Below are 13,932 nucleotides of genomic sequence, written 5' to 3'. Positions count from 1 at the left end.
TTACACTGTTCAAGCTACTGAAGTTTTTTAGAAGCAATTAAAAAAAATTGAAACAGTAGATAGCAAAAGCATGATATGCGCTTGCCTTTTTAACCAGCATTTTCTCATGTTTTCACTTTTTGTTTTTAAGAAAAAAGAGGGCGAGAGAGAAATAGACTTCTCTGCAAATATTTTGGGATGACACTATAAGTGACTTTTCTATCACTAAGTTTTTGGGCAGTAACAATACTCTGAAATTGTTTCTTCCTATAGGGGTTGAAAGGGCATTAGAAATTGTTATGTTTTATGTGTAAAGATATAAAAATAAACAAAAAAACCACATTTATTCTTAACTTAATGGACAGCTAGAGAAAATTACCCAACAGTTATTATTAATTTATAATAACAATTATAGTTAGATTTTCATTATAGTATAAATTTCCTTTCTAACACACTGAAGCAACTTTCCTCTTAAACTTTCTTTGTACAGTGCACTTATTTTCAGGCAGAACTTTTTTCTTTTTCCAAAAAAAGTTACATTAAATAACTTCCTCGTGTCAAAAATTATAGTGGGGGAAATGCTTAAGATACTTATAATTCAGAAAGACTTTTGTTTAAAGAGTCACTAGCAAAAACTTTCATTCGTATGTGGCATGGCGTTATCCCATTCTGAAAAACAAAAGCTGGATTTATCTTTGTAATCTCAGGTAGTGATCCATCTGGTTCTCCTCAGAAGACTCAAAGATAGTGAAAAACCATGACGGAAATCAGGATAATGCAGAAATCGCTCTCTCACGGATTTGTATGAGGCACATGAGAAAAGTGAATCTTTGAAACAAGCGTGCAGATGAGGAATATTAGTAGCTTGAGCACTTATTCAGGAGGTGGTATAAAATATTACATCATTACCAATCGATTACTAATTATGGCTCGCTAAGAAAACAAAATGGCCTCTCCAACCAGATATTGCAAATACTGGATGTCTACTGCTCTAAGTTACACTGACTTCTGTTGAAAAGTAGGATGCTGATGAAAGTAGGATCCGCTTCCCATTCCAACTAGAACCTCAACTAGCACTGAATTTTTTAATTACAGTCTGTAATTCAGTAGGGCAATTGGAATGACGTACAAAACAAGAAAAACAAAAATGCATGAACTTCAAGTGCACTTAGATACCAAGATACAATCAGCTGTCATCCCAGTTCCTCCGTGAATACTATGACTGCCCTTCAGGACACAAAGTCCTGCTTCTGCTTCAGGGCCCCTTCACCAGGGCTAATGGAAGCGAGTCTGCAAAGAAGAACACTCCTCCACCACACTGCCTAGGGAACTTTATTTCATGTTGCCGGGGCGGCTCGCTCATGTTTACTCCTTGGATAAGAGAGTTCTCAGAAAGGAAAAGGCAAGGAAAACCTCCATCTACAACACTGCAGATACAAAGAGCTGGCTCTTACCTTGCAAGGCATCGGTTTTTTGAAGGAGATTTCAGCTTGAGTCCAAACACCCCTTGGAGAGTCCAAGACAGACCAGATTTTCTCTTGAACCACATGATTCTCCTCAAAGATATAAACAGCAAGGGTGCCACTCATTTTGAAAAAACCATACAAAGCATAATAAAAACGCAGACAAAACTGCAAGTTTCCTGGCAGGGTTGGGCCATACAGACGTCCAATGTACCCAGGCTGTGATGTAAACTTTGTGTTTGCCAGCAAGTAGTAACCTGCAAGACAGTGCAACTAATGAGTATTTCTAATAAACAATTAGCATAGCTTGTTTGCTGTTAAAGCAGTTATTGCAACAGACTTTAGCATTAGAAAGTTTTTACTGGCAGAAAAAGGACAGTGAAAGGAAATAAGATTTTTATTCTAAAAACGTACTTGCTATTTCAAACTAAACAGGTACATGAGTAAGTTACTAGAAATAAGCACTCTTCAAATATACATGGAAATATTCTCTTGCTGGAAGGCCAGCTATTTCAAAGATTCTGCTCTGAGACCAAAGAATAAAGGGTGGGACACAGTGCATGTTATGAAACAGGTGAGGCTTCATCCTACAGGTAATAACCAGAAACACTCCATGTAAGGGGATGAATGAAAAGCACTACACCAAGTGCAGAAGACATTTTCAGAACTTACTGGCAGGCTTTTCACTATGTGGTTTCACTGCATAAAATTTCACATTTTTCCCTCAAAGACGCCAACTGTCCTATGCCTGGAAGAGCTAAGAGCCCAGCTCTCCTCTACGTTAAAATCAGTGCATTATGCTACTATCATATTTGCCTGCATGTTTTTGTGGACTCGCAGTGACTGCACATCAGTGCAGCTCAGTGACGTTACTCTGATTTATGGCCTGCATGACATTTTGACCAGCGACACTGCCACTTTGCATGCAGGGTCAGACACAGCCAGAGTCCCAGACAGAATGCAATGACAAGCAATTACAGCAAGGCAAGCTAACCATTGTGCCAATGACGTTACTGAAATGTGAAAATTTAAACAACGCATTAGCTTTCACATTCAGTTTGACTCTTCTATTGAAAAGGAGTTCAGATTTACCAAACCCAGTAGTGTGATCTCCTGCTCGATACACGTTGCGCTTCACTTTCACTCTGCTCCATCCTGGGACATCCTTGTGATCCTGGTAAAAATTACACAGATCTTCCTCAAAATTGCAGCCTGCATCAGCAGGATTGAAGAGAATTCCTAAAAGACAAATGCATATGTTCTCTGAAGAAGAGCACGGTACAACAAGCATAAGAACTCAAAGCACAACTATGCCTTTTCATATATTTCTATATCCCGTTTCATCTTTGCGTTACAGAAGACAAGAATGCATAAAGGTGTTACATGCATATGATGAAAAGTCACACTGACCTCAAGGTATCTATTTTCTATCACAAGTGGATGCTATTTACTTATATTTTTGTTGGAGGAAATAAAGAAAAACCTCTCTGACAGTCCCTACAAAATATAAATACATTATAGACATTAAAAGATTTCTCCTTCAGGACACAATGCACAAAGACATTCAAACACCTGTTTTCATCCTGCTCCCTTATTCAAAAGAGATTTGGACAGAATTTTTGTGAGTGTGTGCACACGTGCATAGCTGTCAGATTTTCATTTTGGTTCACAAGGGAACTTCCCAACAGAAACATTCAGAATTTTCTTGAACAGCACCTCTCTCAAAACCATTTTGTAGTAATGCATAACGTGTGTGTATATACATGCTTTGGGTATATAAGTCAAATAGCCTTTGGGCTGTGTACCACCTCATGGCTATTGACCACCATTTTAGCTCTACAGCAAAGAGTGCTGCACTGTTTATTAAAAAGGCCTGAGGACAGCTCTCTCTTGATCTGCAGTAAAATGGTTATTTTAAGTAAAAATTCTCTACCTCTTTAATGCCTCTTCAGCTGATTGCTGTGGGTGCTGAGTGAGGGAGGGGACAAATCCAAAGTGATCGTGCAACTTTTGGCTAGGTCAGCAGTCTGGACCCTGCAAGCACCACCCTACAGCCGCATGCATGGCCCCTCTGCACAGAGGCTAAGCAGGACTCCTAGGCAGTGGCAAGGACACAGGTGATCAGCTTCAGCTGATCAAGCAAAGTTTTGAGATATCTTCAGTTCTTCATTCTCAGATTAGCCAGAACTATGTGCTAACTAGGTGTCTTTCTCTGCCTACAGAAAAGAAGGTAGCAGCGCTGCCCCTGCATTCATCACCAGAGTACAATGGGAATACTACCTGGCTCATGAAGCATAAGCACTTATCTTTAGATCCAACCCTTGCTGAGTAAGTATACTACTCTAGTATTTTTCCCTCCCTTAGACCACTATCAAGCCCTTCACTGATATACACCCCTGTGGCTTAGTACAAGGAGAATGAAGATTTCTTGCTTTTTAACAGCTCCACTTAAAGTAATTTGAAACAGGAAGTAAGTTGGAAGGATTACCCAGCACCTAAATGTATTTCAGCAATCACGCAAATGACTGACATTCATTTCTCAAGTAGGAAAAACAAAAAACAACCCACAAACTAAAAACACATACAAATCAGAGCTAGTAAGCAAAGCTCTTAGCTGAGCCCATCAATTTCATCAGTTAGAGTGGATCTACACATGGGCTATTAAACCACAACAAAATCAGGGCTCAGCAGAAAATACTATGTAATATTCCATGGCTCACTGCACATTAGCTATCTTAAAAACAGAAAACACAAACGAGCACACAGCTCCAATCCATAGCATACTGCAAACCTAAGTAAGTCAGGATTTTTGTGGCAAAACAAAACAAAAATAGAAGAGGCAATGAATAGATAACGAAACAGCTAGACTTACCATGCCAAGAATGGAGGATTTATAACATATATTATAATATATATTACTCCATAATATATCATAATATGCCTCCTATTAATATTTACACAGTGCAGGTAAAGCTAGAACAGATTCCAAGTGACAGAAAAGCACAATATTCTCTTTTTCCCCGATCACTTCAAAACAGTAGCCAAAAATTCGTGCTTGTGACCAAAAAGAATGGATGGGCTCAGGGGAAAACCACTAATTTGCTTCTGACAATTGCTCAGCAGTAGCAGTGAAAAACAAGAACAGAGTTAAGAGGCTGCGCTCATAAATGACAGTCCTTGGTCCCCTGTGCCCATACTGCAGAGGTCATGAGGACTTAGCTGACTTCTGCTGCTGTGAAAATCTAATAAAATCCTGACAGATGTGCCACTCCTTGCGGGAAATAACACCTCTTGGAACAGCACAGACAGGAAGACATAGCTCCTGCTTTGGCTTTGAAGAAGACCTCCGGGCATGTGGATGGAGGAGGATATTCCCTGCATCAAAAGTGAAAAGGCAAGGACTTTGCCTCCTTATCCTGTAACAGTTGGGGAAACCCCAGGGCACACCCCAGCATTCTATCCAACACACCAGGTGCAGAACCCAGAGGTACTGTCACTGGAAAGGATGCACTAAGGATTGGTTTCCAGATAATTCATCAAGAGAACAGTATTGTCTTTATCTGCCTTACAGTGCGTCTTGCCAGTAGAGGAAGAGAAGCCCAAAAGGCATTGGCCAGATAAGAAAGCAGAATCTGCACAACACTACCAAATACTGCAAGTACTGACACAGGCAGTTCAAGGAAGCGAAGCAAGGGAGAAAAGAAGGATGGTAGACAGGAATAAGAACTCATACCTGTCTGATTGCTGCAGTAAACTGGAGAGAAAGAAATGTCATCGAGGGCAACATAACCTCCCTTGGCACTATTGAAAGCAACTTCAAATACTACCTGAAAATAATAATCATTTGTTATTCATCCAGTTATTCATCTACACAACAATAATTCTGGTACACATCTTCATTTTACAGAATTCTGACCGGATCTCCCACGCAGACTCCACAGCACCTCAGACAGCACTGCAAGTTTGGGGACAAACTGTATTACATCATTTTTTTACGATATAAATTCAATTCTGACCCATGCACCAGATCTTTGCCCATCCAAAGTCAATGGAAGATCAAAGGAGAACAGAACTCTTCTGCTACTTTATGAAACATCAATTTTAAACATACACTAATGTAATGATACCATGGCAAACCAGTATCCATCCTTTACTGATCCCAAAGCTGCCTAGTTATTACTGTATCTATCTTGATCAAGAGCTACAACCAAATTGCATGGATTACTCTGCATGAACTGTTGTTACTGCATTCACTTGTCTCTAAACATCCTCAGACACTAAAGTCCATGTCTTGGAATCAGCTGGAAGTTTTCCTTTTAAAAAATCAGTTAAGAACTAGAAAAGCTATCGCTTGTTTTGTTTACCACAAAATCAAACACTGCGGATATTCTGCCATTCCCAAGGGACATAATTTCCTCAAGTGAGTGGAGGACAGTCCATAACTCTTGAGGAAGCGTGTTAAAATTTATCTTAAATATCAAAGCACCGACTTACAGGAAAACTTTGAGAAAAGGCCTGAATCACAAGACAGCCCCAGGGACAAAACAAGGATATAAGGACAAATACTTCCAGAGTGAGATAGCACTGTCTGTGATGTGTTGCCTACAGATGGGAGCCAAACTAGGAGAGCTGTGTAAGAAACCAGAAAGATTTCCTCTCGCCAGAAGAAAAAAACAGAACTGAAAACAATGTAAGCAAGGTTTAATCTTATTTCTATGAAATTATCTGTAAAGTAATGACTATATTGCATTACATAAAGATTTCTGAAGCAGAAAAGAGGCCCAGTTTGCCCAGTATTTGTTTTCAGCAGAGGTCACCTATAGAAAGAACTAGTGATGCTGACAAGCTTTTTGGTTATTCCCCTACACTGCATTCCTAATGAATATTTCTTCCTTTAATTTGTCTAATCAGCTTTTGAACTGGTCAAAATAATGATATCTCTAGTCTGCTGGGGAATTGAGCTCTACAGTTTAGTTGTGGCGTGTATGAAGAAGTCCTCCCTTTTGTTTATTTTACAACTGATATCTTATAATTAAGAATTTGGAACATCAACACAAATTACGAGAAACAGTGAACAGTCAAGCTTTTGTGTGTCATTTATGGCTTTTATAAGCCTCTACCACGTTCTACTTCAGTCATGTATTTTTTCAGGTTCAGGCTGGAAATTGTTATTTTGTTCTCGTAACTTGATTATTCCCACCTCCCCCTCATGCTTCCAACAATACTCCTTTTTAACTGAAAGGACTGAAGTTGTGCACTCTACTGGACACAAGGACAGATACCCTGTGCATTCATCCATCCTATGGTTTGCTGCTTATTCCTGTACAGATAATTTCCAACACTCAAGGTTCTTTTATGAATGCCATTAAGAACTGAGATAATGTTTTATACATTTGTTCTTAGCCTCAGATATGGTATTTTGAAATGATGTCCATTCCGTTAGTAAATGTTGTATTTCCTCTTCCTGTTGTTCTCTGTTGAAGTGTACTCTGTTAGCAGATCACACCTTTTTTCCCATACTATTTGAAGTACAACAGTTTCAGTGGATAATATCGCAACTGGCATTACTGACATACTGACATACATACATGAAGGTATGTAGCAATTAACAAACATAAATTTTATCCCTAATAATTTCTGAAAATTACAGAATGCTTACACTGAATTAATGAACAACCTCAGTAGAGCTGAAGTGAGTAGAATTAAAGCTGATTTACTTGTAATCCTAGTATCACCTATCTATCTATACATTATATATTACTACGCAATATACATAAAAATCTATGAATATATATAAAAAGTGTATTATATATTTTATGAAGTACATATAATATGCATATATAAAACACTGTTTATTCCAATCTTTGAAGGTATTTATTTTCCAGTAAACACTAGGGAATACTATTTTACTTTTTTTCTAATACTCTTGACATTAATTCAAGTTTCCAAATACAGCTAGCTTTCACACCTGAAGGCTACTGTACTATTAGGACCCAAGTTTGGACTCTGTCTCATGAAAACAAAGAAAGACTGAATTGCAGGATTGTCTAAGTCAGAGAAAACATCTAGAATATTTTTGATAAGATTTTTGCTGTGGTACAAGGCATGCATAACGTTGTGATACTCAGTATCCTCAAAAACAGATCATCAGTGGACAGAAATATGGGACTAATATACAGAACTAATGTACAGGAATGACTGTTTTACCTCCATCGGGTATGGTGCACTGAAGTCAACTTCAGCTAACACCCAGTCTCCAGTGGAGGCACTGTCTGTTTTCCAGATCTCTTCATAAAAGCCACTCATATCTCTCAAGTAAAGAGTAAAAACAATGCTGCTCTCCTGCTTAAGTTGGTAATAAAAAGATAAGCAGCCAGACATCGGAGCCGTAGTCTTTGGTGAGATTAGCTGAGCCACCTCCTGAAAATGTTTGACGTAAACAGAGTCTACATACATGTAGTGACCTAAAAGTATAAAAGAAACTTAGCATAAGGACACATTTGAAAGGACACCAATTAAAGGAAGTATAAAGAGGTGGGCAGGGACTAGGTAGATATCTGTATTGCTAGGACAACAATGGTTAATTCTGAGAAATGAAAGTAATTCAAAGATTCTTCTCATTTCTTCCTCTGTTCCAACCCAGAGTTGTCTGAGTAAATACTAAGACTCCCAAACGTTTGGTATAACATTTAGTCTTATCCAGTGTAACATCTACTGAGCTTAACTGCGTAAATAAATGAGACTCACCTGTTCTACTCAGCAGACCATTTAAGGCAATGAATTCTCAAACAGATTGTAATTCTGCACATTTCACAATCTGCATAAAGCTACTTGGCCTGCCTAAGATCTGGCTTCTAAATGTTTTATATTCTTTGCAAAATCCTTTAAAAACACTGTTAAGAGAGGTTCATTAACAGAGAGATTGTTAGACATAAATACATACTGATGAGTAAAATCCCTTACCCAAAAGAGCCAATATGGTGTACACACAGATTCTCAGTGTACAGAATCTCAGACTGTAGTTCTGGGAAACCTACCTTGATTTAAGCAGGACACATGCATGTTAACAAAAATGCCATACATCTACAGACTTTCCTTTCTACACTCCCGGGAACATAGCATCAAACAGTACTGGTTGATAAATTTAAAAACAGTTTTTAACAGGTAGGAAATTTAAGGAAAACAAAGAGCTAAACTGACAGGATGCTTCAGAATAGACATAGCCAAACTGTGCTATTAGCTTTCCGCATTTTTGTTATCTACACCATGACAGCCTATTAATTTGTTAATACTGTTCCCAGCCCTGGAGATTTCAATTCTCACTTCATTCAAACAAATAAAGGGGAAAGCTGCAGCCTGCCCACAGTCAAGGGACTGGTGACTCTTCAGTGGTACTTGCCTGAGATGCTTCATTTTCTTCTGCAGTGTTACCACATTTCCTATTTTAATCAAAATTTCCCTGACAAGTGGTTTATATATCCCCATACTGCACTTCTTGCAAAAAGAAGGCTTTTACATGAATTCTAGATTCCTGAGATCTTCTCATTCAACAGTCAGCAGTGAGAGTTTGTATGAAAAAGAAACAGTGTGGCTACAGGAAAATAAATCTCTCCCAGCTGTCAGCTTTGGCAATTCCATACAGTACTTTTTTAATATGCAGAAGGTCCATATGTACCGTGGCTGAAGTTTTGGTGAGCTCACCTTCCATGAAAATTTTACCAGTATTTAAGCAGAGTTATGCAGAGCTGGACTGATACTCTGTACTCAACTCATACAATTGTGAAATAAAATATAAAGGCACAGCGGCATGAGTTAAGGAAAAAGTATCAGCCTCATTTTTTATGATATAATTCCTTGTACTAACAAAAACCCAATGTTGTTTGAGGTGCTCAGTGAACTGTAGCAAGCTGGATTCCCCATGTCTCATCCGCTGCAGTATTTCATACAGCACTATGACATCAAACATCAAACATCAACTACATCAAAGATTAAGATTTCCACTCTATTGTCAATCATTCTTCCTGAGCTCAGTTCCAAGAAAAAAAAGAAAGAACATACATAGTAACTTGCAGTATATGAGAAACACAAGGGTTAGAGACACAACTTTTCATCTGTACTTCTGTTATACATTTGTTGCTTACCCAATTCATTGTTAAGTGTGTGGTCTTTGGGAAGGATAGACTGGGAATTGCGAATGTTTCCTCCTCCAACAAACCAATTCACGTTGGGGTTCCAGCGGTTCACAAAGCCACAAAGATGATTTTCTTCAAAGTCACATTCTGCAATTGCAAACACCAGCTCAGTGCACACATCTTCTTTATAGAAGCTCGAATAAATGCTACTGCTAAGCACTGGCTGCTTTATATACAGCAGTGCAGAGAACATCTACATTTATAAAAATGGACACACCACTTAACATTTTATAATAAGCAGAAGCAAACAGTGACAGTTCTTGATCACTGCTGTAAAATACACATTTCCGTCTTGTTCAGTCCAATCTCTCTGTTCATTATTTGGTAATGCCCAGCTGCTGTAATTTAGAACCAAATAAAACAGATTTAAAATAATCCACCTTCTAGTATTTACTGAAGAGTCAGAGTAGAACTCCCATTTGTAAAGCAAGGATGGCTGGAAGTAGAGCAGAAATAGTACTTCACAGCAGTGACAAGATTGCTTTACTTCCTTTGCAGATCCAAAGAATTGTTAACAGTTCAGTTGGACTCCACCAGAGCTTCCCAGAAACTGAAAGGTCTTTTAGCCTCTCAGCCACTGAAATTTTTGAACATGGCAGTATTTGGCAAATGTCATGGGGAAATAGTCATCAGTGCAAATATCACCACATCTTTTACCCTACAGTCTGCAGCATTCCTTTGTAAGGAAACATGGGGTGGCAGACAATGGAAATAATATCACAGCTGTTATGCTTAATGTTTGCAGAAGTCTAGTTTTGTAAAAACATAGCATCTGGTCCTGCTCAAACAACAAACTGCTTAAGAACAGAATGAACCCTACATGAAATGTTTGTATTACTAGAGAGATGAGTAAATACAAACGTATTAGCGTGCACAGTCTTAACTTAAAAACAATGAAATACCTATACTGAATATGGCAGTTAACTTTTCAATAAAATTGGTTTTTTTCCTACAATGAAACCTTTAATTCGAGTTTCAGAACAGCCAGCAAGCCATTTTCTTCTATTCAGAGAAAACAGGAGCTAAGCAGACGGTACTCACCAATACAATATCCAGGAGTTATTTTAATTTCAAAAACTGCTATGCTGGCAGATTTATCTTGTCCCAGTTCAGCTTCCAGTACAATCTGCACGATATAAACCAGATTGTACATTTTAGAGCGTCAGAATGCCCATTTTCACCCTGGACATTTAAACCACATAAATGGTTAAATAACCTATGTAGGCAACTCATCACCCTTTCAGTCAGCAGAGGTACTTTTGCGGAAAGGCTTGTTAGAATGCATCAAAGTTAATACCCTTCTCTGAAGAAAAAAAAAGTACACTTAAAGACAATGAGGCAAGGCCAAAACTGTATGCACTTCATTCAACGCAAATAGAAGAATGTAAAGATATACCACAGCTTTGGGTATATACGGAGTTACTGTGACAGACAGAGTGTAAAAGCGTTTGGGTAGAAATACTCTCCTCTAAGCTTCTGAGCTTTACTTCTTCCACAGTGGCACAGGACAGGAAAAAGAGAGCACACTGGCAGACCTAAGACCTGGAAGGTCACATATCTGCCCCAAGACAACAGCAGCTGTGTTGACCTGTCAAGAAATTAGGCATCCATGCTACTCTGGCTCAGTCAGCTGTGTTTTCCAGTGAGTCCCACAATGTCTTTGCTTGGAAGAGTATTTAGTGCCTGACTCAAAACAGCATTACTCACTGATTTTATGGATAGAAGAGGTAAGTGACTCACACACTCCTAGCCCACATCAGTTTTAACTGAGATGCTTTAGAACAATCACTCAACATCCCAGCAGGATGGAGTGCACTTCTGTCAAGGAAGAGTATACTGAAGACCACACACTCCGTGGAACAAGAATAGGAAGAATGAGACCAAGAGCAGAAATGTTTGAAAAGAAATCCATCCACCCCAGCGTGTACACAACAAAGCCTATGGCAGTTACCTTCCAAAACTGTGCTTACCTTGTACTTCTTTGTGCTGTTTGTTAAATCTAAACTGGCTATGAGCCAACTATCTGAAGGCTCCTTGGCTGACCACAGTAAACTATCAAAGCTCTCTCCTTCTTTCCTCATGTAAAGGTTGAGCGTGGCAGGATCCAATGAAGTCACTGAAGTGGTTGCTATCTGATAAATCAGTCTGATGCAGCTCCACTCTTCAGAATATAGGTCAGGACTGACAAGCACGGCCTTCTCACCCTCATAAGATGTGTCCACAGAAATGTAATGTCCTAGGAATAAAAACAGACACACATCAGAATTCTTAATTAAGTACTGCCCTTTAAAGTGGTAGCTGTAGACAAACCACTTGATTAAAAAGATAATTTGTAGAAGAACATGTTGCAGGAATGTTTAGTTAGATTTACAGATCAACATTTTCTTATTTTTATTTTTCTATTTTATATTTAAAAGCAATAAACAAAAAAAAGTACTGCTGCTAAAATCTTGTAATAAATTCCTGATTTCAAAGAAGAAAATTGGGAAGACTCAAGAAATACTAACGGGTACAAATACACTGGTTAAAAATTGTGTAGCTAAGTGTAGTGCTACATTTGAAAACAAAAAAAAAACACCAAAGAAAGAGCATGTGAAAAAAGGAGGCAACAATAAATCACCATAGAACAAATGCCTGGTGTTACGAGACTTCACTAACACATCAACATCAAGGTCAGGAGTGCACAACGGCATACAGGAGTCACAGAGAGATGGAATTCAATGCCAGAAACAAGTGAAACAGAGAGAGAAAGAGAATTTCAAGGGGAAAACAAAAAACAAGCCAGGACATCCACGGCTCAAACATAATTTGGAAAACAATCCTCCCAACCCAGCAGCCATGTGTATCAGACAAATCAAAACTGGTACCAGTTCTCAATAGTTAGACTGCATGCAAGAGCTGCAAGAGCTCTTGAGGACTGAGTCATGTCAGTCCTTCACATAGCAGAATGTCACACCTACCCTCTTTCCTTCAAGCATGTATTTCTTCTTTGATCTCATTCTACTCAGCCAAAGAGCCCATTCTCAGTTTCTACATGAGTAAGCACTTAGCGTGGACACACCAAGAATCAGAGTGATGTTTATATTGTTTGCCTTTGTGGCACACCTTCTTTTCCCAAGTTTGGCCTGGAATCCTCCAACTCAACCGAACCACCCCAAGGCTGCTTCTTAGAAGCTCTCCTATCACCCTCTCACATTCACAAGTAGACTTTCCACTGTGAAAAAAACATACACATGGACTGTCACCACCTGGCAAGGCAAACTGCAGGCACAGATCTGGTCTACGCAGGTCCCAAAGTGCTCTCCCCAGTGCCCTTGGGAAGACGCCATAAGCAGACAGCAGCTCTGACAACAGCTGTTTTCATGGGCAGAGCATGATACAACATCCCACTTCACACACTCCCTCTCTCCCCTACGAACACTGTACAGAAAATTACTTAACCCATTTGTACTGCACACTCACTACTTACTTACAGGGTAGACTCAGCCCTAAGCAGCATAAGGGGTGTGTGGACATAGAAAAGCTGTATTTTGTTTCACTTTCCAGGGAACTTGTTTTTTTTTTCCTCTGACTGTAATTTGTCCTTCTACTTTCTGTGCCAGGTTAAATCTCCTGGAGGAATAGACAAAATCACTGGTAAAGTGTAAGTAACTTGCTACTACAGCAGCATAGCAAAGAAAAATAAATGAAGAAATATGCACCTAATATGCCTGCCGAACACTTCATCTGCTACTGCCTACAATGTGAGTACAGAAAACATCTACCTGAACACAGCTATTCGGTCAGTTCACACTAGAGAGCATGCACAGCATTCGTTGCTAGTGTGATCGAGTACAGGGAATGCACATCTTTGCATGAGCATGGAGGACAGAGGGACATTAACAGGATCTATCAGAAGATCTATCAAATCTTCCTCAAATAATATTTGTTTTTAATTCATTTAAGTGGCGATATCCACTTCAGAAACAAACTCTGTTTTCAAGCTAGCCTGAATTTGGATCGTTTTGCTTACAAAGAAACCTACAATTCAGAATCCATGCCTGGAAATTTCAGTTTAGATTTCAACCCTATTTTTGTCTAGACTTCATGAGAAACCCCACAGAAAAACAGAACATTCTTATAACGTTTCCCTTTTTTTCAGAAATAAATTAGCACTGACAAAGGAACACCCATTCACACGAAGACCTCAAATTACCAGCTGTGAGGTTCAAACAGCTGCCTGGCTTTAAGACTTAATTATAAGTAGACTAAAGCTCTTGTACAGAAGTAGTCATTTAAAAAAAGAAAGAAAACCTCTT

General features: G+C 38.9%; 1 protein-coding gene and 1 non-coding gene across 6 annotated transcripts in view; both read right to left on the bottom strand.

Annotated features, from left to right (window-relative positions):
- MAMDC2 (MAM domain containing 2) overlaps positions 1–13,932 on the bottom strand; it is a 65,684-nt gene that overhangs the window by 16,059 nt on the left and 35,693 nt on the right. For all 5 annotated transcript variants that reach the window (XR_005842805.2, XM_046905668.1, XM_003643015.5 and 2 more), the window contains 7 exons: positions 11,605–11,870; positions 10,676–10,760; positions 9,584–9,721; positions 7,650–7,906; positions 5,176–5,269; positions 2,535–2,681; positions 1,434–1,699 (listed from right to left, as the gene is read on the bottom strand). Coding sequence is in view for 4 of the 5 variants with exons in the window: in XM_003643015.5 (XP_003643063.2) it covers positions 1,434–1,699; positions 2,535–2,681; positions 5,176–5,269; positions 7,650–7,906; positions 9,584–9,721; positions 10,676–10,760; positions 11,605–11,870 (1,253 nt within the window). In the remaining variant the exon portion in view is untranslated. The remainder of the gene's footprint in view (positions 1–1,433; positions 1,700–2,534; positions 2,682–5,175; positions 5,270–7,649; positions 7,907–9,583; positions 9,722–10,675; positions 10,761–11,604; positions 11,871–13,932) is intronic.
- MIR1416 (microRNA 1416) lies at positions 9,189–9,277 on the bottom strand. Its single transcript, NR_035011.1, has one exon. It is a non-coding gene; the product is annotated as a microRNA 1416 (primary transcript).

Source organism: Gallus gallus, chromosome Z, assembly GCF_016699485.2.
Source record: "Gallus gallus isolate bGalGal1 chromosome Z, bGalGal1.mat.broiler.GRCg7b, whole genome shotgun sequence".
Taxonomy (NCBI): Eukaryota; Metazoa; Chordata; class Aves; order Galliformes; family Phasianidae; genus Gallus; species Gallus gallus.
The sequence above is the reverse complement of the archived record's forward strand: the minus strand, read 5'-3'. Positions and strand labels throughout refer to the sequence as shown.